Source organism: Gopherus flavomarginatus, chromosome 3 (genome assembly GCF_025201925.1).
Source record: "Gopherus flavomarginatus isolate rGopFla2 chromosome 3, rGopFla2.mat.asm, whole genome shotgun sequence".
In the NCBI taxonomy this organism is placed as follows: Eukaryota; Metazoa; Chordata; order Testudines; family Testudinidae; genus Gopherus; species Gopherus flavomarginatus.
Genome location: NC_066619.1, coordinates 96312774 through 96337464, shown reverse-complemented (window position 1 = coordinate 96337464; position 24691 = coordinate 96312774). Strand labels below are relative to the sequence as shown.

The 24691-nt window shown below is 43.8% G+C and overlaps 1 protein-coding gene and 1 pseudogene across 2 annotated transcripts in view; one reads left to right on the top strand and one right to left on the bottom strand.

Moving 5' to 3' along the window:
* Positions 1-24691, bottom strand: part of PIP5K1B (phosphatidylinositol-4-phosphate 5-kinase type 1 beta) — a 161151-nt gene that overhangs the window by 47818 nt on the left and 88642 nt on the right. For both annotated transcript variants that reach the window (XM_050944288.1, XM_050944287.1), the window contains exons 7-10: positions 23988-24287; positions 8385-8596; positions 978-1061; positions 811-859 (exon numbers count right to left, since the gene is read on the bottom strand). In XM_050944288.1, coding sequence (XP_050800245.1) covers positions 811-859; positions 978-1061; positions 8385-8596; positions 23988-24287 — 645 coding nt within the window. The remainder of the gene's footprint in view (positions 1-810; positions 860-977; positions 1062-8384; positions 8597-23987; positions 24288-24691) is intronic.
* LOC127048528 (uncharacterized) lies at positions 2172-2390 on the top strand (annotated as a pseudogene).

The following is a 24691-nucleotide window of genomic DNA, read 5'->3' as shown; positions in this document are numbered from 1 at the left end:
TCACGCCTTGTTTGGGAATTCATGCAAGGAGATCTAGGATTTTGCCATCTCAGAGGCTACTGTATTACTATACTCCTCTTCTACCCATTTTGTTTCACTGTAATCTTGATAAAAAACCAGTCTAATTATTTTAAGCATTCAAGATAATTTAAAAATATCCCTTTATAATTTATTCTATTCATATTTTACCAAGTCTTGCTCATATTAAAAAATGTACCATTTCCCTTTTTGGGTAAAAATCTCAACAACTGAAGGCTCAATATTCAAACATGGGTGCCCTAAAACGACCAAATTCCTTATCTGAATGCTTTAATCAAGCACTGATGGGCACTTAAAATGGCAGTGCGTCTAAGCGCCCATTTAAGCACTGAATACCATGGGGCCAAATTCTGCCCTGCATTACATCCTTTGCAACTGGGCTGATGTTGATTCAGGGCACAATTTGAGTAGTTAATTAACTTTGAATTAGCGTTTTGGATGGATTACTTCATCCCCGTTTTAGTTGTACTGTGAGGATAGTTTTGTGTAACCTGGTACAATGTAGTTATAAGGATGATCTGGTCACTTTTGCATGTGTGTATTTTTCTTTTTATCTTTTATTTAAAAAAAATTAAACAATCAGCAAAATAAGATGGACATATATGTCAGAAATCACATAACTAAAATCACTAAGGAAAACATAGAAAAAAATCACATCTAATTGCCTAGATACTACAGTGATGGGTGGATTATAAACGTAATAGCTCGCTGTCGTAAGTAAGAATCAGAACTCTATTATGAAAAATGCTGATAATTTAAAAAGCAACTTACCCCATCATAAACAAGTGCTTTCCAGGAATGTTCTAGCTTCTTCATTAACCTAAGCAATTAAATCAAAAAAACTTTGTGGAATTTCCTCATCTTGCAATCTCAGAATACTTTATTAAGATAATGGCTTTAAATATAGCAAAATATTTTCATTCTGAACTGCCACTTACCTGTAAGACTGTAGGATATCAATAATACCCATAAATAGAAGCAGCTTCTCTCCTTTATGGCTTTTAGCTGGAATGCCTCCCATTCTAATGGCAACAAAATAATTTTATTAGATATTGTATTTTACAGACTTTTTAATATCACTATTTAGAAGGTGAACTGCATTTACTACAAAAAAAAACCCAGCAACATTAAGGCTAGTTGTTGAATGCAAGCTGCCCAGGGCTTCTTGCCGCCTCATCGGGAGCAGGGGGGGGCGGGGGTGAGGTGGAGGGGGAAAGCAGCCCAGGTGCTCTTGCATCTCACCTCTGCTCCCAAGCCATGAAAGTCACAAGACAGCCAACATTCCCAACCGGGAGTGGGGTCCAGCTGCCCCAGCTCTGGGGCAGCTGGGCTCTAGGTGCCTGGCTTTCTTGTCAATTTCATGGTAGACAACAGCCAGTATAAGGAATGCAGTGTGTACACAAACACTGCATTGTCCTAGCCATAGGTGCCAACTCTGTGCTTAATGTGTGCTTAGCACTTTTTGTCAGCAGATCTCAATGTGCTTTACAAAAGGAGGTCAGTATTATCCCCACTTTCATATGGGGAAACTGAGGCACTGGAAAGTAAAGTGAAGTGACTTCTCCAAGGTCACCCAGCAGCCCAGTGGCAAAGCTGGGAACAGAACAGCATTATCCTCCCATTAATATGTTGTAAGTTTAAACCCAGGCTTCATTAGCTTTAATAGTATTTACCTGCATAACTCCCTGGTTAACAGACAGTAAACCCTTTTCAATGTGAAATGAAGTCCTATTATATCAAGGATTGATTACACAGAATAAGAATGCTGACTCACTCTCTTATTAGCACTGAACATGCATCAAGGATAGAATAATTTGAGGAGCCCTTGATTCTTGGAACAATTGTTGAAATGTTTCATCCCTTTCTGTAAATTTATCTGTCACAACCTTAAAATTCTCTGTATGTCACAGCCTGTTGTCAGATATTATGGGGATAGAAGTATAGTCTTTTGGATGTGATAACACCATGGTGATCAGCACCTCTGCTTTATTAAAAATTCCATGGCACTATTTGTAAGTGTGGGATTCTTAACATCAGTGTCCTGGCTGAATTCCAGCCTGGATAATTCCAATCTGCCTATCTAAATTTCCTCTGCAGTTTCAGTTAGATAGGAAGAGGAGAGTAATATGTTTTAAGCTTCTCAGCTCCTTGAAGCTAAGATCAAGTGTAGTGTCTGTTCTTATCAGTTTAATTCCTTCAAATGGACATCTGCAAACCATGGTCCTGAAGATGGAATCTCCTGCAGCTATTTTTGAAAAAATTGATGCTGCCCTACAGATATATGCTTCTGCTGAAGCTGATTTGTATATAGATGCTGCTGATTTACATATGCACTGCACTGCTGAAACCTTGAAAGAAATTTCTCTCTTCTCCTCTTTCAGCTACATCCTCATCGACCGCTGCTGTTCCTGTGTGTTCTACATTCCAGAAAACCCAACGGAAGCCTGGCCCAAAGACCCGGACCACCAGCAAGGATGAAAACATCAGGAGCTGGCAGAAAAAAACCCCGGTGAGCACCTCTACAGGAAGATTGAGCAGCAGAAGACCAGCTCTTCGGGACCTCACACCCAGGAGCAAGAACGTCTCGACAGCTCTTCAGGAGGAGGAACTCGGAAGACCCTCACTTGCTTCCCAGGTCCAGCATGCTGAACACCTCCCTGCTGCTCCAGAGACAGATGACACTGGAGGAGCCCCTCTGAAGATCCAGGACCAGGATGCTGATGGACACCTTGCTGAGAAGGATGCCACCAGCGGAGCCCCTCCGAGGATCCAGGACCAGGATGCTGATAGGCGCCCCGCTGAGAAGGATGTTGCTGGAGGAGCCCCCCCACCGACTGAGGACCAGGATGCTGATCGCCGCCCCACTGGGAAGGATGCTGCTGGAGGAGCGCCCCGAACAACTGAGGACCAGGATGCTGATGGCCGCCTTGCCGGGAAGGATGCCGCTGGAGGAGCCCCCCAGATGACCAAAGACCGGGATGCTGATCACCGCCCCGCCAGGAGAGATGCCGCCAGAAAAGCCCCCTCAAAAACCGAGGACTGGGATGCTGATCACAGCCCCACCGGGAAGGACTCCGCCGGAGGAGCCACCACAACGACCGAGGACCGGGATACCGATTGCCGCCCCGCTGGGAAGGATGCCGCAAGAGGAGCCCCCCCAGATGACCGAGGACCAAGAGGCTGATCACCACCCCTCCAGGAAGGATGCTGCCGGAGAAGCCCCCCAGATGACTCAGAACCAGGATCCTGAGCACCGCCCCGCCGGGAAGGATGCCGCCAGAGGAGCTCCCCAGAAGACTGAAGACCAGGATACTGAGCGCTGCCCTGCCGGGAAGGATGCCACCGGAGGAGCCCCCCAGATGACCCGGGACCAGGATGCCGAGCGCTGCTCCGCTGTTCCAGAAAGGGATGCTCCAGAAGGAACAACCTCCTCGATCGGAGACTCTGAAACTTCTTACCACTCGCCTGTCTGGAGGGCCGCTCAAAGGGGAATGGACTCCAGAGCCCTGGATCTCAATGCCACGTGCTGTCCTTCCGGGCAAAGAGACATCATGGCCAGTGAGTCCAGCACACCCCCAGGAGTGACTTCACCTCCTCAAGCTTCTCCACCAGAACCAGAGGAATCACCTGGTGAGTCTGCAGGCACAACAGGGGTCCAACCCACAGAGAGTGAGGCAGGGAACAACGACCACATCTACCTCCAGTACCCACTCTCTACAGGCCTCCTCTGCCCCTTCTGCCTCCCTGTCCATGGAGTCCAGACCCTCGGGGCCCTCAGCAAGCAATTTGCAAGACCTACAACAAATGGACTGCTTTCCGGTGTAGCTGCTGCAATGCACCCTTCGAGACCCAAAAGAAATGCAAGTCCTATCACGCCACATGCAAGGGACCCCTCATGATCACGAAGGTGAACTCTGCTGATGTCCTGCGGGCTCCAACCCCGACCCCCACCGATAGTCCAGCTTCAGCACCCCAACCAGCATTCCCACCGTCACAGCAGGCAAGGGGGGACCAACTGCTAATCGAGGAAAGCACAACCTCCGCCTCAAGGATCGATGATGCCACCAAAAGGACCAGCCCCATCTCCAGAATCCTCATGCTGGACCTTTCTGTGAAGGGGATCACTGCCACCTCCCAGGTCAATCACCTCACCAGACGTCTCAGCGACTTCATACAAAACATCCAGCGTGATACGACCATGAGACGGTGCAGTGCTTCCCCACAGGCAACCTCATGTCGCCCTGCCATAGGAGCAACTAACACCGCACCCCAGGCCACACGGCGAGACCCAGCCGACGGTGGAGCCTCCCGCAGCCCCCAGTTCCCATAGCCGGACCCTGCCCCCAGGAGACCCAATACCCCCTCCAAGGTTACCCAACGAGCCTCCAACTGCCAAAAAAACCATGCCCCACCGAGGACCCCTCACTCAGATACCTCGAACCATCCCCAGTGCTTCCAAACAGAGCCACGCCCCTACAAAGCCCAGCACCGGTGCTTTCAGAACCCCACTTCCTCTCGGAAGATCCAGTGCTGGCTCGGAGACACCAAGAGTGGCCCCCCCCAGTACATCAGGACCCCCGCCTCAGGACCCACCTGAACACCGCTCCCTAGGTCGAGGAACAAGTAGACCAGCACCTGAACCCGTGGAGACACCGCAGCAGGAGGAACGACGTCCACGAGCGAGGGTCGCCACACGATGGCAATCTGCATTGGTGGGAGAACTGGCGAAGGCCAAGGACTTCGAGACCTTCAACAGCCTGACGGACAGACTGACTGCAGAACTCTCTGCGGAAATTGCTGCCAGAAGGAAGGAACCCCAGGAGACCTCACAGGCCACGCGCAGATTCCCCGCACCGGGTCATAACAACACCGCCAGAGAAGGCAGGAGAGGGCACGTCGGCCGCTGCTATGATCCAGCGGCTGCATCCCATATACAGAAACTATATAGGATGAACCGGCTGAAAGCCATGAGGGAGATCCTTGACAGGACCTCCTCATATTGTGCCATCCAGCCCGAGAGACTCCACTCCTACTTCAAGGACATGTTCGATAACGAGGCCCAGACCGACTTGCGACACCTGGAGTGCCTTCTTCTGCTACCCCAGATCGACCTCACTGAAGATCTGGAGTGAGATTTCTCCCCCCAGGAGGTGCAGGCGAGGCTGACAAGGACCAAAAACACCGCCCCTGGAAAAGATGGCATCTGCTACCACCTACTGAGGAAGCGAGACCCCGGCTGCTTGGTGCTTGCTGCCATCTTCACCAAATGCAAGCAGTTCCATCGCGTTCCTCGCTCCTGGAAAAAGTCCTCATTCACAAAAAAGGGGACCGAGACGACCTCGGCAACTGGAGGCCCATCTTCCTCTGCTCCACCATCTACAAGCTGTACGTTAGCTACCTTGCGGCAAGGATCACGGAGTGGTCAGTTTCCGGGAGCGCTGTCAGTTCAGTCCAGAATGGCTTCATGTCCTCCGAGGGATGCTATGAGCATAAACTTCCTCCTTCAGACGGCCATCCAGGAGGCCAGAGGTCCAAGAGGCAGTGCTTCGTAGCATGGCTCAACCTGACCAACGCCTTCGGGTCCATGTCCCACCACCACATCTTCGCCACCCTGGGAGAGTTCGGGATGCCGGCTACCTTCATCCAGATCCTCCGGGACCTCTACAAGGACTGCACCACCACCATCCATGCCACGGACGGAGAGACGGATGCCATCCCCATTCGCCGTGGCGTGAAACAAGGATGCCTCCTCAGTCCCATCATTTTCAACCTGGCCATGGAAACGCTCATCCAAGCCATCTCCAACGGCCCGACTGGCTTCGACCTGCATGGCAAGAAAATCAGCATTCTGGCCTACACGGACGATCTGGCCCTGGCCGCCGACAGCTCGGAAAGCCTCCAGCAAATGCTCGACGTCACCAGCCAAGCCGCCGAGAGGATGGGCCTGCGTTTCAACCCCAAAAAATGCGCCTCCCACCACGTCGACGGCGGCACCAGGGCGCTGGTCCAGCCTTCGCAGTTCCTTATCCAGGGCAAGTCCATTATCTCCCTTGAAGAGGGAGAGAGATACCAACACCTCGGCACACCCACAGGAGTCCATGTCCGGTAGACCCCCGAAGACACCATCGCAGAGATCCTACGAGACGCGGCCCAAATCGACTCCTCCCTGCTCGCCCCCTGGCAAAAGATCAATGCCCTCAACACCTTCCTGATCCCCTGCATCTCCTTTGTCCTCAGGGGATTAGCCGTGGCCAAGGTGCCCCTGAACAAGGCAGACAGCACCATCAGACAGCTGGTGAAGAAATGGCTCCACCATCCCCAGAGGGCGTGCACGGACATCATCTACATTTCTCACAGACAGGGCAGTGCCAACGTACCTCGGATGGGTGACCTTTGCGACACAGCGGTGATGACCCACGCCTTTCATCTCCTGACGTGCCTGGATCCAACAGTGAGGAGCATCGCATAGGAGTCTGTACAGGGTGTGGTCAGGAAACGCATCGCCAGGACCCCCTCCGAGTGAGATGTTGCCACTTACCTCAGCAGTTCCCTGGAAATTGAGTTCAGGAGTGAGGGGAGAGACCTATCCTCTCTCTGGTCCCGTGCCCGCAACGCCTCAAGACGCCTGGGTAAGAGGATTGGCTGCTGCTGGAAGTGGTGTGAGGAACGCCGGGAGCTGGGAATACTGGTGTCACGTGTAAAGACCTCGGACCACACCATCATCACCCTGACCGCCAGAGCCATGCTAAAAAGGTCCCTGAAAGACGCCATCCGCTACCACTATGCCGAGAACCTCAAGCGGAAGCCGGACCAGGGCAAGGTGTTGGAGGTGTCCAGCAAGTGGGACGCCAGTAACCACTTCCTCCCCGGGGGCAGCTTCACCAGGTTCGCAGACTGGCGGTTCATCCACAGGGCCCGACTCAACTGCGTTCCCCTCAATGGAGCCATCCGCCATGGCAGCCAGGACAAGTGCTGCAGGAATTGTGGTTACGTGAACGAGACCCAAGCAGCACTCCAGAGCCTGGCAGCACCGCCACAATGGCATCCAGAACCGACTAGTGAAAGCCATCTCACCGTCCCTGGGGAAGATCATCGTCGCTCCGCCATCCCCGGGACAGACAGCCAACTGCGACCCGACATCGTCGTGACGGACGCAGAAAAGAAGAAGGTCCTCCTAGTAGATGTCATGGTGCCTTTCGAAAACCGGTCCCCTGCCTTCCACGAGGCCCGAGAACGGAAGGAGTTGAAGTATGCCTCACTGGCTGAGACCCTGAGAGCCCAGGGCTACGAAGTTCAGATACAAGCCCTGATCGTGGGAGCCCTGGGCTCATGGGATCCTCGCAATGAGCCGGTTCTGAGAGCATGTGGGGTCGGTCAACATCATGCCCGGCTCATGAGACAGCTCATTGTGTCCGACACCATCAGGTGGTCCAGAGACATTTATATTGAACACATCACCGGACACTGCCAATACCACACTGAGTAATTGAGACAGCCGACCAGGGAAACAACTCACTTCCTTCCCTGAGGGACCAAGGGACGCACCCCACCCATGTACCTATCCGCTCCACCAATACTGACTTGGACTCGTTATTCATTCCATGGGTGGTGAACCCGAGCCCACTTATCCACTGACACTTTAAAAACCCTTGCACCCCAATCTGGGCCTATGCCAGTTATGCGATATGTATGTATCTTATCATCCTTGCAAATTACATCTGTAACCCCCCATAACCCAAGCGTGACCCCAGATGTACAGTACCTTCCCCCTCAACCTGTGTATATTTCATTTCAAACATTTCCTTTAATAAAATTTTTATTTCTGTAAGCTGTTAAAATATGTCTTGTTCCACCTCAGCGGTGGCTGCATTTCAACAGTTGGTGAAGCAATTCTTGTGTATGTAGTGAGTATGTTTCTTTGGGATGACAGGCTCTACACAAATATCAATATAATCAATAATAACTTTTGCTCACAGCGCATGACACTGTTTACAGTTAAACAGAGATTATGTGTGGAGGTCTTGTAATGATTTTCATTATATATAAGTGAGTTCACCACGTGCCGATAAATTGTTCTGAATTATAACTGCAATTGCCATCATGTATTTAAAGATGATGAATAAACTAATCAAAATTTTAATTTTCTGGTCTCCAGTGAACCTTGGTATGCAAGTTTTGAACACTTTTTAGAAAGTATTTAGCTTAATCCTTCAAATCACTCCTATGTAATGCCTTCAAGGATGGGAAGCTAGCCAGAGTTAGATTTAATACAACATAGAACAGTTTGCAGAAATAAAATTTAGAAATTCCCAGTCAATTTTTAACAAGCGATTTTGGGGACTTACGTATTTGTAGCTTCTGTGATGACAGATTCCCCAGACTTTCCAGGACCCTGTATGGATTCCATGGCTGTAGAATAGAGAACTTTCTGTCCTCCATGACGTTTGGCATCAGATGCATTCTGGGAACTCTCCCCATCCTTCTCTTTTGTGATACTGTCCAATACATTGATCCCCAGCAGCAGACTATAATCCATGATTTTAAAGCTTTCCAGCACCTGTTAATTAAGAAGGACTGCATGTACTGTAACACACACAAAATGACTACACATAATTTAATTTCTGCTGTGTAATTCAACCACTTGAGAAAATCCAAATAAAAGGAAAAAACCCACACAGGTATGTCAATATAATGGGTTTGACTAGGACAGTTTGCAAAAAGATTAACAAAAGTAATATTTTTGTACTAGCCTCCCACCTTCTGTCTGAGATTCCCAAATCAACTTACAAATGTTAATAAGCTAACCATTCCAGCACCCTCATTAAAAGTGGGAAACCTAAAGTATATAGAAATGTAAGGCCTAATGTAAGACTATTTTCAGTTGGAGAGTTTGCCTCACCAGCAGCTCCATTTAATTTATAGTGAGAAAGCAGTTAATTAGTTATCTTCTACTCTATACACTATATACATTATTTTTATCCTATCGGATGTACTTATGGATGATCTGCTAAACATATACAAACCCAATGTTGAAAAAAATCCTTGAAGGGCAGATTTTCAAAAAGGAAAAGGGGCAGTCAAGATGCCTCACTACCATGAAAAGTCAATTGGATTTGGCACCTAACTCCCATTTGCACCTTTGACAGGCTCTCTGTAACAGGCCAAAACTGGCCAATATAAACTTTACACTTGAACTATGACTTGATTTTTAACCAGTCTCCTCCTCTGGTCCTACCAATCACTTTGGCTCCCAGACCTTGACAAGTTCCACTTCCTCATTCTTGCAAGTATGTATAAGATTCTAATCTCAGTTGCACCAGTATGAATTCAGAGGGACTCCATTAAAAGGAAAAACCTCTCTCTGAGTCAATTAACTGTGCACAGGATCTCCTTCAGTCCCCCTTTTTACATTTTAACACTATATCAGAATCACCAGCAGACGGCTATGAAAGCCATGTTTGACACAGGGATAGCAACCTATTTAACTTTCTGTAATCTGAAAGAGAAATATGGAGCAACATGTGTTCTTTTCTTCATGCAGTTCAAGAATGATTTAACACAGATTTTAATACAAAGATGTCTTACTGTTAATGTTGTAATTTTTGGCACTGAACTACAAAATTTTGTGTCATTTTACCAGGTACAAGAACAATTTGATTTTACAGAGACAACAAATGAAGCACAGTAACTCCAGGTGTGCCAATTCAGTCAAGCTTATCAGAGCCTGACTTCCTCAGTGTTTTGTGTAAAACACCATTCATTTATGAAACCCTGTGCACATATTTGCATTTTCAAAATGATCAGAAAAGATTTCAACATAGCTGGGAGTTATGTAACAGGGAAGAGGAGCTCCACCGCCTATGAATACATTTTATCGTACCATTGACTGTAGACATGGATGTGGGGAAGCTGTTTTATTAATATGCCCATTTCTAAAGCGTCCAACACTGTAATAACTAGAAGGCATACACACGATATTAGCATCCGTTCTATCCCCATTTTGAAACTCTCTTGCATCTCATGTTACTTTCCTGAATTAAATCCCTTTCCTTGGCTGTCTTCAATGAGAAACATCAAGGCCTCCTTCTACCACTATAGTTAATGTGGGAAGACTTGCACAAAAAGTCTTACATTGTACCCTAACTGCAGAAACATCAGGTCTCACTCTGATCTCTGGGGTAACACATGTAAAATGACTGAGCAAGTGGTGTGAATATAAAAAGGTAACTGAGCAAAGTCAAACACACACATCTTGCAGAATTCTTCTATAAAGGAGGAACAGGTTGGCTTCAAACAAAGTGCAAGAAAAGTGCGTCCACACACTCAAATGCATGAGATGAAGCTATCAGCACCCCAGCATATCCTCTGTTCCTGCCAATATAGGCTTTTGGGCAACAATAAAATAAAGAATCTAGAATATCATATGACAAGATCAGAAAAATCTATTTCATTACACAGAATGTGTGACTGATGGGTCACTAAACACTTCTTGTTTTATGGCATTGGGAATTGAACTGCAAAAACAGCATAGTTAAGGAATACAAGATCCTGTATTGTATGAATACATTAGAATACTAGAGTCAGTGGAACTCACACAAGTACAGTTTTCTTTGCTCCTGCCATAGTAAATAAAAGTTTATTTTAAAAACATTTATTGAAGATTTTCATAGGTTGCCTATTTTTATAAAAATAGATGGTACAAGACAACTTGTGTTCCATTTAAAATGGAAAGAAAGCTGATGCGTAGCATATTGCAAAAAATAAAAAGTAAATTAACGTCTGCCCTTCTGAAAACACTACTCTGGTATTACAGCCAGTATCAGTGTCTACGTTAATCCTGATTTCATCAGATAAATATGCTTGCGAAGATGGTGCCATTTTCATTTGTGCACTGCACTTAAAAAAAAAAAAAAAAATCAGCTCACATTCTTTCATTTAATGAAACCTGTTTTTGCCCCATTCTCTATCCCCTTGGGATTAGATCGTTCATGGTTCCGCTGAATTAAAATCAAGGGTAACACCAAGTTAATATCTGATACAGTCTCTTGAAAGACTATGGTGTATATCCAGCTTGCCATTGCAGAGGGATATATTGTGCAATACAGAAGAACTTTTCTAACTCTGACTGAAGTGATCCACCCCCATCTCCTTTTGCCCCTGCTCCTTGAGCTAAACATTGACTAAGTTTCATTGCTGTCTGCATTTTTGTTCCAGGATCACTAAAACTAAACATGTAATACTTCCTAGCTGCTCTAAATCTCTTGGAAACCGAAGTGAGCAAAATGACATTTTTTTCTAGACAGACCCTCAGTCCATATTTCATTTTTACATGCAGCAACCTATCTGAACCCTACTGTAGCCACTTGAATCCTATTCTTGCTCTCTAGACACTTAACTGCATATACCAGCTGAAGAGATCCCAAATAAACTGAAATAATATTCAAATCTTTTCAGGGTACATTAAAATAGTAACTGCCATATAAATTATCTAGGCTCCAACATATCTGCATGCCTGTTGGTATATGAAACGTGTACATTATGATGACCTCTGTACCTATATATTTGCTAATCAAAGCAGGTAGCTAAGCCCTGATGCAAACTGATCTTAATCATGGTTCCATTTCCTTGTCAAAATGACAATGTTAATATGAAAAGACCATTAAACTAACTAGAATGTGCAGGAGAATGAGATACAAAAAACTATGGGCTTTACATAAGCCCACAAAATTAAGCAAAATTTGGCCCTACAGACCTCTGTCCCTGGTACTCCAAAACACTGCAAGGGGTACTCAGATGCCATATGAGCTGTAGCATTTGGGCACAACAGATTGAATTAAGGCTGGAAGAAAATAATGCCTCGATCTTAAGTTCTTCTGAGAAAGGAGCTTTTTGTCCTTAACTCTGAATTTCCTTATTTTAGTAGGTTTAAGTCAGGCCATTAATGTAGCTCTTTTAAAATTTAATTTCCTCAGTCAAGTTCACAATGTTCTTTGCTAATGCAATAAAAGAAAAATACAGATTGTGACAAGCAATACAACTCCTACTGGTAAAAAACAGTATGAAATATCTGCCCTGTTATTAAAAATTCATGATCACAACTAGATTAACTATTGTTGCTTCTGTAATAGCTATTTAAATTTCTGGTATCAGTGGGTTAACTACTCTAATACTATGAATTATGAAATTTATGAACAGAGACTACACAACTGTTTGAAGTGTTTAAAGACTGCACTTTATTTATATATAATTTTGTAAGTACAGAGAATGTTGCCTAACAAACAAACTTGTCTCTTCTTTGTTTTGTCTTCCTGATTCACTGGCTCCAGAGACAATGAGTTCTTAATACTAAATGTTGCAAGTGTATTCAGAAAAGGAAGAAAAATGAATTCAATTATATCTTAAAAATTCTTTGGGACAAATTTAGCCTTAGAATAGCTGGGCCCAACTTCCATTGAGGTGAATAGGACAGATACCTAGTTACTCAAAATCTAAATTTGGCCCTTTAGTTTTGTTTGTATTCCAATTAAAAATAGCAGACACTTAGGCTGGTCAGATAGCATATATCAAGATGAATTTCCAACTAGAAACAAACAGGAAAATGACACAAATTTCCCACTCCCTCCCACTATTTTCTGTCCAGCTCTATTCAGCATTGAAATATTGATTTTCCTTCAGGATACTTTAAAACCAGTAACTCAATCCTCAACACTCCTGTGAGGCATCTAAGTATTATCCTAATTTTAAATTGGGAAAACTGAGGCAGAAAGGTTAAATAACTTGCCATGATATGAGAGAAAGTAAGAGCAGTCTTTAGAACTCAGAAATTTTTAGCTCCGTCACTTGTAGTCACATCATCTCTCTTACTCAACAAAATGGGGGTTGAGGCTATTTGACTCAATTTCCCCCAGTGCTACATAAAATGTTCCCCTTCTCTCTTTTTTCTGGAAAAGCTAGCACTTGTGAGAAAAAAAATTAAAAAACCGTAATGCATCGTCTAGTACATTTGTCCCTTTTTAGGTCATTAGAATTTTGATTGACAACTTTTCCTCATTTGTAAAACAGCTCCTGTTGAAATTGTACATCTAATTACTTAGCGTTAGATAATAGCTGTCTTGTTTCCACACTGCCCAACAGACTATTCATTCATAATTCTCGCAAATGTGTAAAGATACATGCCATGGCTAAAACTAAACTACTGCATGCCCAACAGATATACCACATCAGGGTAAACATCTGCAAATACAAACCACCTAAAACTTTAATTTCAGCACTGCAGGTAAGTGTGCTTGCCTTGTTTTGACTTGAGGCCAAAATTTCATCAGAAAGTTCCACAATAAGACCTTTTTGTCTAAACCAAAAAAGTCACCAATTGGTCATCCTCAAAAACTCCTTCACATGTCCCTTTTCTACAATGCATGTAAAGCTGATCATCAGAGTTTTTCAGGAGATATTTAAAATGCTTAGTACAAACAAAATTTGTTTCTATACAAGGTGGGGTACACACAAATTCTGGATAAACTGGATTCAGACAACAAGAGTTTTTTGTAATCCCACAACAATTTCGTAAATCTTTCAGTTACATGATTACAAGATTTTTATACAGAAGCATGTTGACAATTACTGGAATCTTTTGCTCACTTTTGACCCAAGTAGGATGGGAAAAAAATCCAAAACATAAAATTAGGACATTGTGTGGTTTTACAATCCCCTGTGGGGAATTTTGGTCTATAAATTCACACACTAAATAGATGCTGCTCATCTGGATAAGTTTTGCGCTCTGCGAGAGTTATAATCTGAACAAGAGTCAGAGATACCAGGAGACAACTTAGAGGGCTAAAGCAGTAGTTCTCAAACTGTGGGTCGCGACCCCGTTTTAATGGCGTCCCCAGGGCTGGCATTAAACTTGCTGTGGCCCAGGGCCAAAGCCAGAGCCCCACAGCCTGGGGCCAAAGCCCAAGGCTTCAGCCCGGAGTGGCAGGGCTCACGTTACAGGCCCCTGCACCTGGGACTAAAGCCCTGGGGTTTTGGCTTCCCTGTCTGGGATGGTGGGGCTCAGGCAGGGCTGGGGCTTTAGCACTGGCTTCGGACCCCTCTTGTGGGGTTGTGTAGTAATTTTTGTTGTCGGGGGCGGGAGGAGAAGAGAAGGTGTCACTGTGCGATGAAGTTTGAGAACGCCAGTCCAGAGCATGGTGGATGGAAAGGGGCTGGCTGGGGAACAAGACTATGGCTGTGGTGGGTGTGGGAAGTGAGGATGGTTAAGGAATATTGTGGTCAGGTAAAAACTAGTCAGCAGAGGTTTAGGTGGGTGGCAAGTGGATGTCAAGTGTCAAGGGCAATAGGAAAGATGGCTGGAAGGAGTGCAGGTCCATCCTCTCAACAGACTACCAAAACCCATTGTCCATGCACATTCATTTCATGCCAGGCTTCTTCAACTGGACAAGTGCTGTTTTTCTGATCTGGTCTTGCTTGATTCAGCAGTGAGTGGAAAAAGTGACCAGGTTCACTGTTTCACTCCTCTTCAATCAGAAATTTCCAAAGCTGCTTACAGATGACTGTCACGCACACAAAGCGTGCTCTTGTATGCCACAGGATGTAAAGATTTCCAGGAAAATACAGGTCTTGTCATTGACTCTATTCTCTTAGAATACAAGTTTCTGTTTATGTTACCCACCAAAGCATGTTAAACTGGATTAGAAACAAAAATTTGGAAGGGCCAAAAGGTCTGCACTACTTCGTAATAAACATTTAGATCACCAAGATATTATTAGATTACATATCAGCTTTCTTTGATGAATTGCTTCACCTGCCTTGCACTCTGTGGGACTGAAAGGAGACAGAGGATGGTACTGTAGTTAAAACACTGGACTGAGACTCCCAAGATAGGATTTAATTCACAGCTCTACCATATTCTGACCATGTGACCTTTAGCAAGTCATCTACTCTATCTGTGCCTCAGACATCCACTGTAAAATGGAGATGATAATCCTTCCTTTTTCCCATCCTTTGTCTGCGTTGTATATTTGGATTATAAACTGTTTGGGGCAGGGAGTATTCCAGGCGTACATCTTTTACAGTGTATTAGTATAGTGCAGGGGTCGGCAACCTTTCAGAAGTGGTGTGCCGAGTCTTCATTTATTCACTCTAATTTAAAGTTCCATGTGCCAGTAATACATTTTAAACGTTTTTAGAAGGTCTCTTTCTATAAGTCTATAACTAAACTATTGTTGTATGTAAAGTAAAAAATGTTTTTAAAATGTTTAAGAAACTTCATTTAAAATTAAATTAAAATGCAGAGCCCCTCGGACTAGTGGCCAGGATCCAGGCAGTGTGAGTGCCACTGAAAATCAGCTCGCATGCCTCCTTTGGGACCCATGCCATAGATTGCCTACCCCTGGTATAGTGCCTAGTCAATGATATTCTGATCTCAGTTGGAGCATCTTGGCACTACTAACGACGAAATGTTGCCTAACTTTACTTGGCTTCTGTGTCATCTGAGAACTAGTTCAGGGAAAAACAAACCACTACCGCTACCAATTTCCCAAAGGGACCTACTTCTTTAAATTTAATTATTGCTAATATACACACATGGCCAGAATCATTCCTCAGATATGCACCTACACTCCCCCAACTCACCCAATTCATCAATCGTTTAAATATTTGTCATTTCATTAAAAATAATCTGATGTTCAGTTCAAATCCATCATCTTCATCTTTAGCACAAAATTCTCTAAAGACTGCACAATTCAACTCTCTCCAAAGTCTGTGTTATATCATTTCAATGTCTTTCATACCTTAGTGTGTAACATACACGACAAAGCTTCCACATTTTTGGACAGTTCACATTTAAAACCATTTCTATTAATATTTATGAAAATGTAATTATGTCTATTGGAAATTGAGACTCTGCACTATGCTTTAATAATTTATTACTTAAAGAAAAGAACAACATTGTAATGAATAGCATGATGATTAAGAATAAAACCAAGACATTTAGGTCACACAGTTATCAAACTAACTCTGATCCATTTTCTATTTAACAATAAGAAATAAAGCAATGCTGATTTACTGACCATCATGAAGTAAAGCAGGTCTCAAAGGAAAACCACAGGAGAATACTAAAGTATAGGAAAATACTAATGGCCAATAAGAACAAATTGATTCAGTCTGGTAGAATGCTTTATACTGGTACTGTATACTTGTCTTTTTTAAGCTTGACTATTACACATTGGAAATGCGTATTTTCATTATAGTCTTTATCTATATAATTAACACTGACATTTTAAAAATAAGTTTAGTACACAAAATTGAAAGCTATTCTATAATCTGAAGAAAACAGTATTTTACACTGAACCAGTATCTATTATTCTCCTTCTCAGAGTCCAGCAGTTTGTATAATATATTAAATGGCAAAAAGCTATGTGAAAGGAATACTGAGACAGTAATTTTAAACAAGATTATACAAAGGCAAGAAACACAAAAGTTAAAGATATTTGTCAACTTGAAATCTAGTCATTGAAATAAAAAATTGTTAAAAGCAGTTTGTTGCCCCCAAATCCTCCTTGCTAGTTTTTGTGACTTTACAATCACATTTTTCCCTGCCTTCTAAGAAAACGTTCTTCTCTCCCGCTGTTGCTGTATAAAAAGACCCACACAAACCAACAAGAGAAAAAACAGAGTATGGATCTAATCCTGAAACCTGATTTGTTGGTGGCCCCCTTGGGATCAGGGTCTAACAGACTGCACAGAAGTCCTGTGAAACACACAAATAAAATTAACTGAAAATAAGATGGAGAAATCCACCCCCCCAACACACAGACACACACACACTTTCTTTCAATTACAGTAAAATTAGACTGTTACTTGTTAAAATTGTAGGTAAAAAAAATTATCAGGACAAATGTTCTATTTTTAAGTTCATGATATCTCTAGAGTACCAATAACAATATTGCCACTGGGTATTTTATGGTTTATCTTGTCACAAATTTCCATTTGAAAAAAAAATTAAGTGAAAAATGGCCTTTTAATAAAAATTCTTAGTTTTCCCAAAAAGCAATTCCCCTTCCCCCTAAAACTAGGAGATAAAAAAATCACTCCCCTCACACCGCTTTTCCCTCCTTTCTTTCCTATCCTCTTTCCCTTTTTCAGTGGCAAAGTGGGAAAGGGGGGGAAAAAAGGGGGAAGGAACAGAAAAAAAACATTAGGATTTTGAGGAAAAATGGACACATGAGAAAACTTCTCAAAATCTGTGAGAAACATTTACGGTTTTTCTACTAGCTGTACTAAAAATATAAATATGTTTACCCAGAGAAACAGGAAATGCTACATATACACAACGCAGCCAATTTAACATAGCCATTGAAACAATAATGGGATGTCTAGTTTAATATTACACTTCTACCTGAAATGTGTTTATCTACTGTTCCACACAACAGCTAAGACTAAAAGAGCTGAAAGATAGGATAATAAAAACCATAGGTATAGTTCTTGAAATTATTTTTTTAAACTTACTTTTTAAAAATGGACTAGATTTCAAGTGGGTGTTTAACTTTTGTATTTCTTAATTTGTTGTTGAGCCTCAAATGTGCATTAAGGTTGATGGAATAGTGTTTGCCGTAAATATATAGACTGTACATTAGGATACCACAAAGGAAGCACATTAGTCTCTGCTAAATTCCTAGCAGATGCCTAAGGCACATGCTTCAGAGTTCTTAACTATTATATATATTTTTAAATGAACCTTTTCCCCAAACTACATAAGGGAGAATATCCTCCTTGTGAGTGGGTCCATGAGGCCATGTAGAGCCCCACTACAGTCAAATGGACTCCATGTGGGCAGAAGGGTCCAGATAGTTGCAGGATTTGGGCCTTAATCTTTAAAATCTTGGCCCTGCTGCTAAATAGACCAGACAGAGAACAACATCTGAAATCTGGCACACCTCGTAATCTTTTACTTGCCAAAGTTTTAACTCTGGGGTTTCTGTGAGGCTTCAGAATTTCTGTCAAGTACAATATTTGTTTTAGGACATTGGCTGATCTCTCCTGAAACACAACTTTCAACATTCCCCCCCGCCCCGTCCTGTTTGTTTGAGAATAAGCTCATGAATTGTGCCTGGAATGGAATCAGTGTCTACACAATTTGAGAGAGTGCCCTGCTAGGTACGTACATTGCTTCAGGGTTTACACTGCTGAGGACTCTCAGCACTCCTTTTTCCTCCTGGATGTTTACACTAATGAAAAAAGTGGTTCAAGAACCATTTATAAATGTGGGCAATTGACATTAGTTTAGTAATGACTTGAAAAAACACATTACCCAGTACAATAACTGGCAGAAGGACAAAAGAAAATGCCTGCATACATCCATGTTCTGTTGTGGGGAGCTGTTTCAGTATTGCCAACTCTTGCAATTTTATTGGGAATCTCATGATATTTGGTGTTTAGCTCATGGGATACTGTGATTACATGAATTTCCACTCCATACGGCTAAATGCAGTGCCTTGCATGGTGTCAAGTATCAGAGGGGTAGCTGTGTTAGTCTGGATCTGTAAAAGCAGCAAAGAATCCTGTGGCACCTTATAGACTAACAGACTTTTTGGAGCATGAGCTTTCGTGGGTGAATACCCACTTCGTCAGATGCAACAACTGACGAAGTGGGTATTCACCCATGAAAGCTCATGCTCCCAAACGTCTGTTAGTCTATAAGGTGCCACAGGATTCTTTGCTGCTTTTACAGATCCAGACTAACACGGCTACCCCTCTGATAACTTGTGATTACATGAGAATCTCAACTTTCATTTAAAAATAAAATCAAAAGTTTCTAGAGTTCGTGATTGCAAACCAAGTTTGAAAATGTGACCCAAGTGAACGCCAAAGGTTCAAAAGCCAGATAGCAAACACAGTAAAAGCTGTTTTATCAGACACTTCAACCGGAAAGCTCTATAAATCAACATTTCTGATCTTCACTGAAATGGCTGTTTATAGTCTGGCTGGAGTGGGGCAGGAATGGGGTTGGGGTGTGGGGGGAGGGGAGGTGCCAGATCCACAGGCTGCTCACCTTGGGCAGCTCCCAGCAAGTGGTAACCTGTCCTGGCATCTCCTAGGCAGAGGTGCTGCAACTCCCCTTGGCTGTGATCCCCAGCCAAGGGGAGTTGCCGAGGTGGTGCCTGCAGGTGGAGGCAGTGCGCAGAACCGTCTGCCACATCTCTGCCTAGGAGCAGCCGGGACAGGGGGCCGCTTGCAGGGAGCCGGCCAAGGTGAGCAGCCCATGGATCTGGCACCCCCCAGCCCCATGCCCCAACCTGCTGCCCTGAGCCTCTTCCCACACCCAAACTCTCTCCCAGAACCCACGCTCCACACCCCATCACCCTCCTTCTTAGTTAACTGGCATTTTTCCCCACTTACTGGCACCCGCTATTCCCCCCACATGCCAGATAAAAGCTTTTACTGTAAAAAGAATATAGAAATTATTATTTCATAAACCCTCATGGTTATTAAACTGATCTCATGATTTTTGAACACTTGTGGTTGGCAATACTATCGTTTCCTAAAAATCACCGCTATGAAGTGCAGAGTTTTTCCTTCCTCAAAATAAAGCTGTCTCAGTTCCCATTTAAGAACAAACATATGAGTAGTTGAGTAAATGGTTACTAGACAGCAGTATGCATCCTACCAGGTAACAACAGGGTACTTCAGGATCTTGTGATTAGTACTCTAGTCCCCATCACCTACCCAGTTAGGTCCCTCATCAGGATCCCATTGAATCATAGAATATCAGGGTTGAAAGGGACCTCAGGAGGTCATCTAGTCCAAACCCCTGCTCAAAGCAGGTTCAATCCCCAGACAGACTTTTGCCCCAGATCTCTAAATGGCCCCCTCAAGGATTGAACTCACAACCCTGGGTTTAGCAGGCCAATGCTCAAACCACTGAGCTATCTCCCCCTGTCCCCTTGAAGTTAATGGGAATTTTGATGAAATCCTGGATTAGACTTTTCTTTTCTTTCACCTGCAAATTTCAGATTCTAATCTGAATTCAACCCAGATTTAAATTTAAAGTAAACGATCACCTGAAATAGCTGAGTTTCACTTCATTCCATGCAAACAAAGCGATCCATTAATTGTAGAAAAACACATGCAGATAGCTACTCTTCCTCCCCCTTCTCTCCCACCCCTCTCCCAGTGACATACATCAGGCAAGAATTAGGCTCTAGATACAATTTAATTTTAATACATCTTGACAAAGCTTAAAGTCTGATGTTGCATCATTTGCTACTATAAATCTTACATTGTATATTCCCTCACCTTTATATATAATATGCTGTACACATTATTTAATGGAAAGCAGGTATTGTAATAAGCAATCGCAATAAACGAGAGTAGTGTTTTCTGAAGCAAAGGGTGTGTCTACCTGAGGGGGAGCATCACAAAAACAAACAAAAACAAACAGAAAATCCTAGCTGGAGTGAGATGGTGAAAGTGGGAGCAGACACCTCTCAGTAGTTTTCTGGAGTCTTAGATTTGGTTTTTAAAAATGTAACTCCCTACCTCCTACGATTGTAAAAGTAAACCTTGAAAATGCGAGGCCTTGGCTACACTGGCGCTTTACAGCGCTGCAACTTTCTTGCTCAGAGGTGTGAAAAAAACACCCCCGAGTGCTGCAAGATACAGTGCTGTAAAGCGCCAATGTAAACAGTGCTGCTGTTAAAGCTAAACTCCATCAGGATGTGGAGTATGTGCAGCGCTGGGAGAGCTCTCTCCCAGCGCTGCAATCACACTCGCACTTCAAAGCGCTGCCACGGCAGCGCTTTGAAGTTTCATGTGTAGCCATACCCTGAGTCACGTGCAACTGACACATGAATGTCTGCCTGAGTTTGCAGAGAGCCTGAAACAATCAATCATTCTGCTGTGTGAGTAGCCACAACTCCTCAATGAGTTCTAACCCAGATGTCAATGATAATACATGAAAATGCAAACAATATTAATTATTATACTGTTAATCAAACCATGCAGAAAGGGAGATGAAGTATTCTGAAAGTTTACGTAATCTATTCTAAATGATTGTTCATACTGGGTAGGCTTCTAACACCACATGGGCAGGACTGAAGTGGTAACCGTTGGTTTTAGGATGACCAGATGTCCCAATTTTATAGGGACAGTCCCAATATTTGGGCTTTTGTGTTTGCTTTTTTAAATATGAGCTCCTATTACCTCCCACCCCCATCCCGATTTTTCACATTTGCTATCTGGTCACCCTACTTGGTTTAATTTTTCTGAAGGGCAGGTTCATCTTTAAAAAGTTTGAGAACCACTGAACTAGGGTAAGAGAGCATGACAATCTGCATTTTGGTCCTCCTTTTTGTCAACCTTCATGTCTATGAATAAATGTTATTTTTGGTTTGGGGTAGAGGGGTAAAAATCAACACAGATGGGGACTCATAAGAAGATGTACATACAAAATATAAAATCTATAATCTTAGGGCTTATCGTCACTACTATGCTAAATCAGCACCACTGTATTGATGTAGTGTCCTCGATGTAGTGCGTCTGGTGAAGGCACATTATGCTGATGGCAGAGTGCTTTCCTGCCAACAAAGCAGTGTCTACGCTGTGCTAAGTTGATGCAAGTTACGCCGCTCAGGGCCTGTGTTCCCTCTAATTTTTCCCAACCATGTGTGGAATGAATTTTGTTATGTGCACCAACATGGAGGTGATGTGTGACACATAAAATTCATGTGGCGGGGGTGGGGCCAAGAGATTCAGAGCATGGGGGGGGCTCAGGGCTGGGCAGAGAGAGTACGGGGAGGTGAGGGCTCTAGTTGGGTGTGTGGGCTCTGGGGCTTAGGGCTGGGGCAAATGGTTGGGGTGTGTAGGATCTAGGGTGGGGCTGAGGGGTTGGGGTGTGCAGGCTCTGGGGTGGGGCTGAGAGGGTTGGGGTACAGGCTGCCCTGTGAGGGTGGGAAGAGAGAACGAACTCAACCCAGCTCTCTCCCCCCCGCAGCAGCACCTGGGCTGAGGGAGAGGGAAGTTCCTCTCCTCGCCATGGCAGCTCCGGGGTTAGGTTGGGGCTCTGGGAGGGGGATCTCCCCCTGCCATGGCAGATCTGTGCCAGGGCATGTCCCCCCAGCCACAGCAGGTCTGTGTCAGGGCTGGTTTGGAGCCAGGGAGGGGCGTGTCACCCCCAGCCACAGCAGGTCCCTCCATGACAGGGCTGGATTGGGGCCAGGGAGGGGTGCATCTCCCCCAGCGCCAGCAGGTCCATGGCTGAGCTAGGTTGGGGCCGGAGGGAGAGGAATCTCCCCCGCCGCAGCCAGAGTGCCTGCGCAGCACTTAATAGGCTGCTATGTGGCTGCGCAGCTTAGAGGGAACTTAGCTCAGGGCATGGTTTTTTCACACCCCATAGCAACGTAACTTACATTGACTTAAGTGGTGGTGTAGAAAACCCTTAGTATTCAAAGAGCTGCTTCTCCACTCTTTGTGACAACAATAAATCCTAACTCTGCCTTTAAAAACCTCAAGCTATTTTTTTGTTTTGTTTTTTACAGTTAAATTAAGGTGATGCTGTGAAAACCGATGTTTAGCCCTTACCTCAACATAGACTACATGCTGAGAATACATCATGATTTGAAGTACAGTTCCAGTAAGAAACCCCTTCACATATTATAATCAAATTACTGATTCTTGTTTTTAATCTAATTTTCAGTCTATTTCTGTCTCTTTTAAACAAATCTGTTTACCATTTTCTGTACACCAGATTTTTCTTCTCAAAGCTTTGATTGTGTAATTAACTTTTCGGACAATTGGGGGCAGAAAAGAGCATCTGGATTTTCAGATGTGACCCGCTGGTGCACTCTGCATTATCGCTAATGGCAGAAACTTGGGATGTGCTCACCGAGGAACTCTAAAGGAACAGTGCCCTTTGTTAGAAAAGTGTCTGACAGTGAGCATGCAGCTGACTGTTAGATCACCCTGTTTTACTTACAAAGCACAAGCCATTTCGGACACTCATTTATTAAACAAAAGGTAGCATTCATGTTCAACAACAAGACTTGACATACAGCAGCACAGGTGGCAGCAAACAACACAGTGCTGTGATGGATGCCCTTTCTAGGCTATGAGCTCATTCCATCCATGCTGCTGTTTTCTCATCGAACTGTTAGGACTCCTATAGAATCCAGTTTTCTTCTTCAGTGGACCTCTCAGAACCCTGGGAATCTCCCTCATTTTCTCCTTTGTGCTCACTCTCCCTTTCACAGCAACTACCCTTATGGCAGGAGATCCCTCCACTGTCACCAATGCCATCCTCCCAGTTGGACAGAGGGGCTTCCTAAGAGCAAGGCCAGACATTCTCCCCCTTCTCTTGAAAAGACTTGTAGTATGTTCTCCTCCCTACCCTGCCAGCCTTGGACCAGAAGAGACCTCCTGGCTCATCAAGTCCAGTTCTTGCTCAAACAGGCACTCTGTCATATAATACTTACGGGATTATGCTCTAGAACTAAACCAGAATCTGCTGCAGCCGGAGTTTCATTCACTTTGTCAACTTCTGTTAGCTAATGCACAGATTCATTTAACAAAGCAACATACAGCACAGACAAGCCTGTAGATACTTTTGCACATCTGAGAACAGTACAACAATTATACTTGCTATACTTCAAAGAACAATAAAAAAAATCCCAAAGTACAAAATCTGAGTTCTAATCCTCTTCTAATAGGAATTCATCACAGAAAGCAGTTTACTGTTACATAGCAACCCATGTCAAATCTCAGCAGCTGGAGATAGAACACTTATGCCATTTTAAAAAAATAACTGCAGTTGGAATCTGTCTATAATTAAATTGCATCAGAAAGCTTCACTGGTTTGAATGATTTACAAAGCCAGATTCTGTTCTCAGTGTTCTCTGGTATAAATCTGGATTAAACAAACGTGAATGTCACTTTAAAGATCAATTTTTACTTACTCGGCAATCCCTCTGTAGTGTTTTCATCAGTGCGCTGTATGTTTCTGAGTCAAAATACAGTCCTTCATGCATCTCTTGCAAGAAATCCAAGTCTTTAAATGTGGGGTTGGACTTCTCTCTTTCTTTTCTTGATGCTCTCCGTTTATAGGTAGAGCCTTTCAAGTCATATGTGAAATGCATTTTCATTGCCCGAGGCAAAACATTGTTCATCACAACGATTCTGATGTTAATGCCCCCCGACTGAACACAGTATAGTCCATAAAATTTTGGTAGGAGTGTCCTTGGATTCTGGTTCAAATTCTTAAAACAAACAAAAGTTAAAATAGATTTTTATAAACTTCCACATTTTAGAGGGATTTTCACACTTAAGCATATTAACATTGAAAAAGGGGTGTGTGTTACTTTATATTCTAAACAATTCATTTGACCAGTCAGTCATTCTCTCCATACCACTGGCCCCAAACTTGAAAATGCTAGCACAAGCCAGGAGAAAAGAGACTATGTTTAAATGAAATTGAGGGATCTGTGTGACAGAAGTGTCAGGGCCAAAAATCAAAGAAAGGCCCAGGACATCCCAAAAGCCAGGCCATGTCTCCCTACACCTGTGCACTGAGGAGGCGAGAGCAGTGGTGTAGAGGGAAGAGACATGGCCTGCTAATTCCATTTTATGTCACTTTTGGCCACGTAGTTCACTCTGTACATTT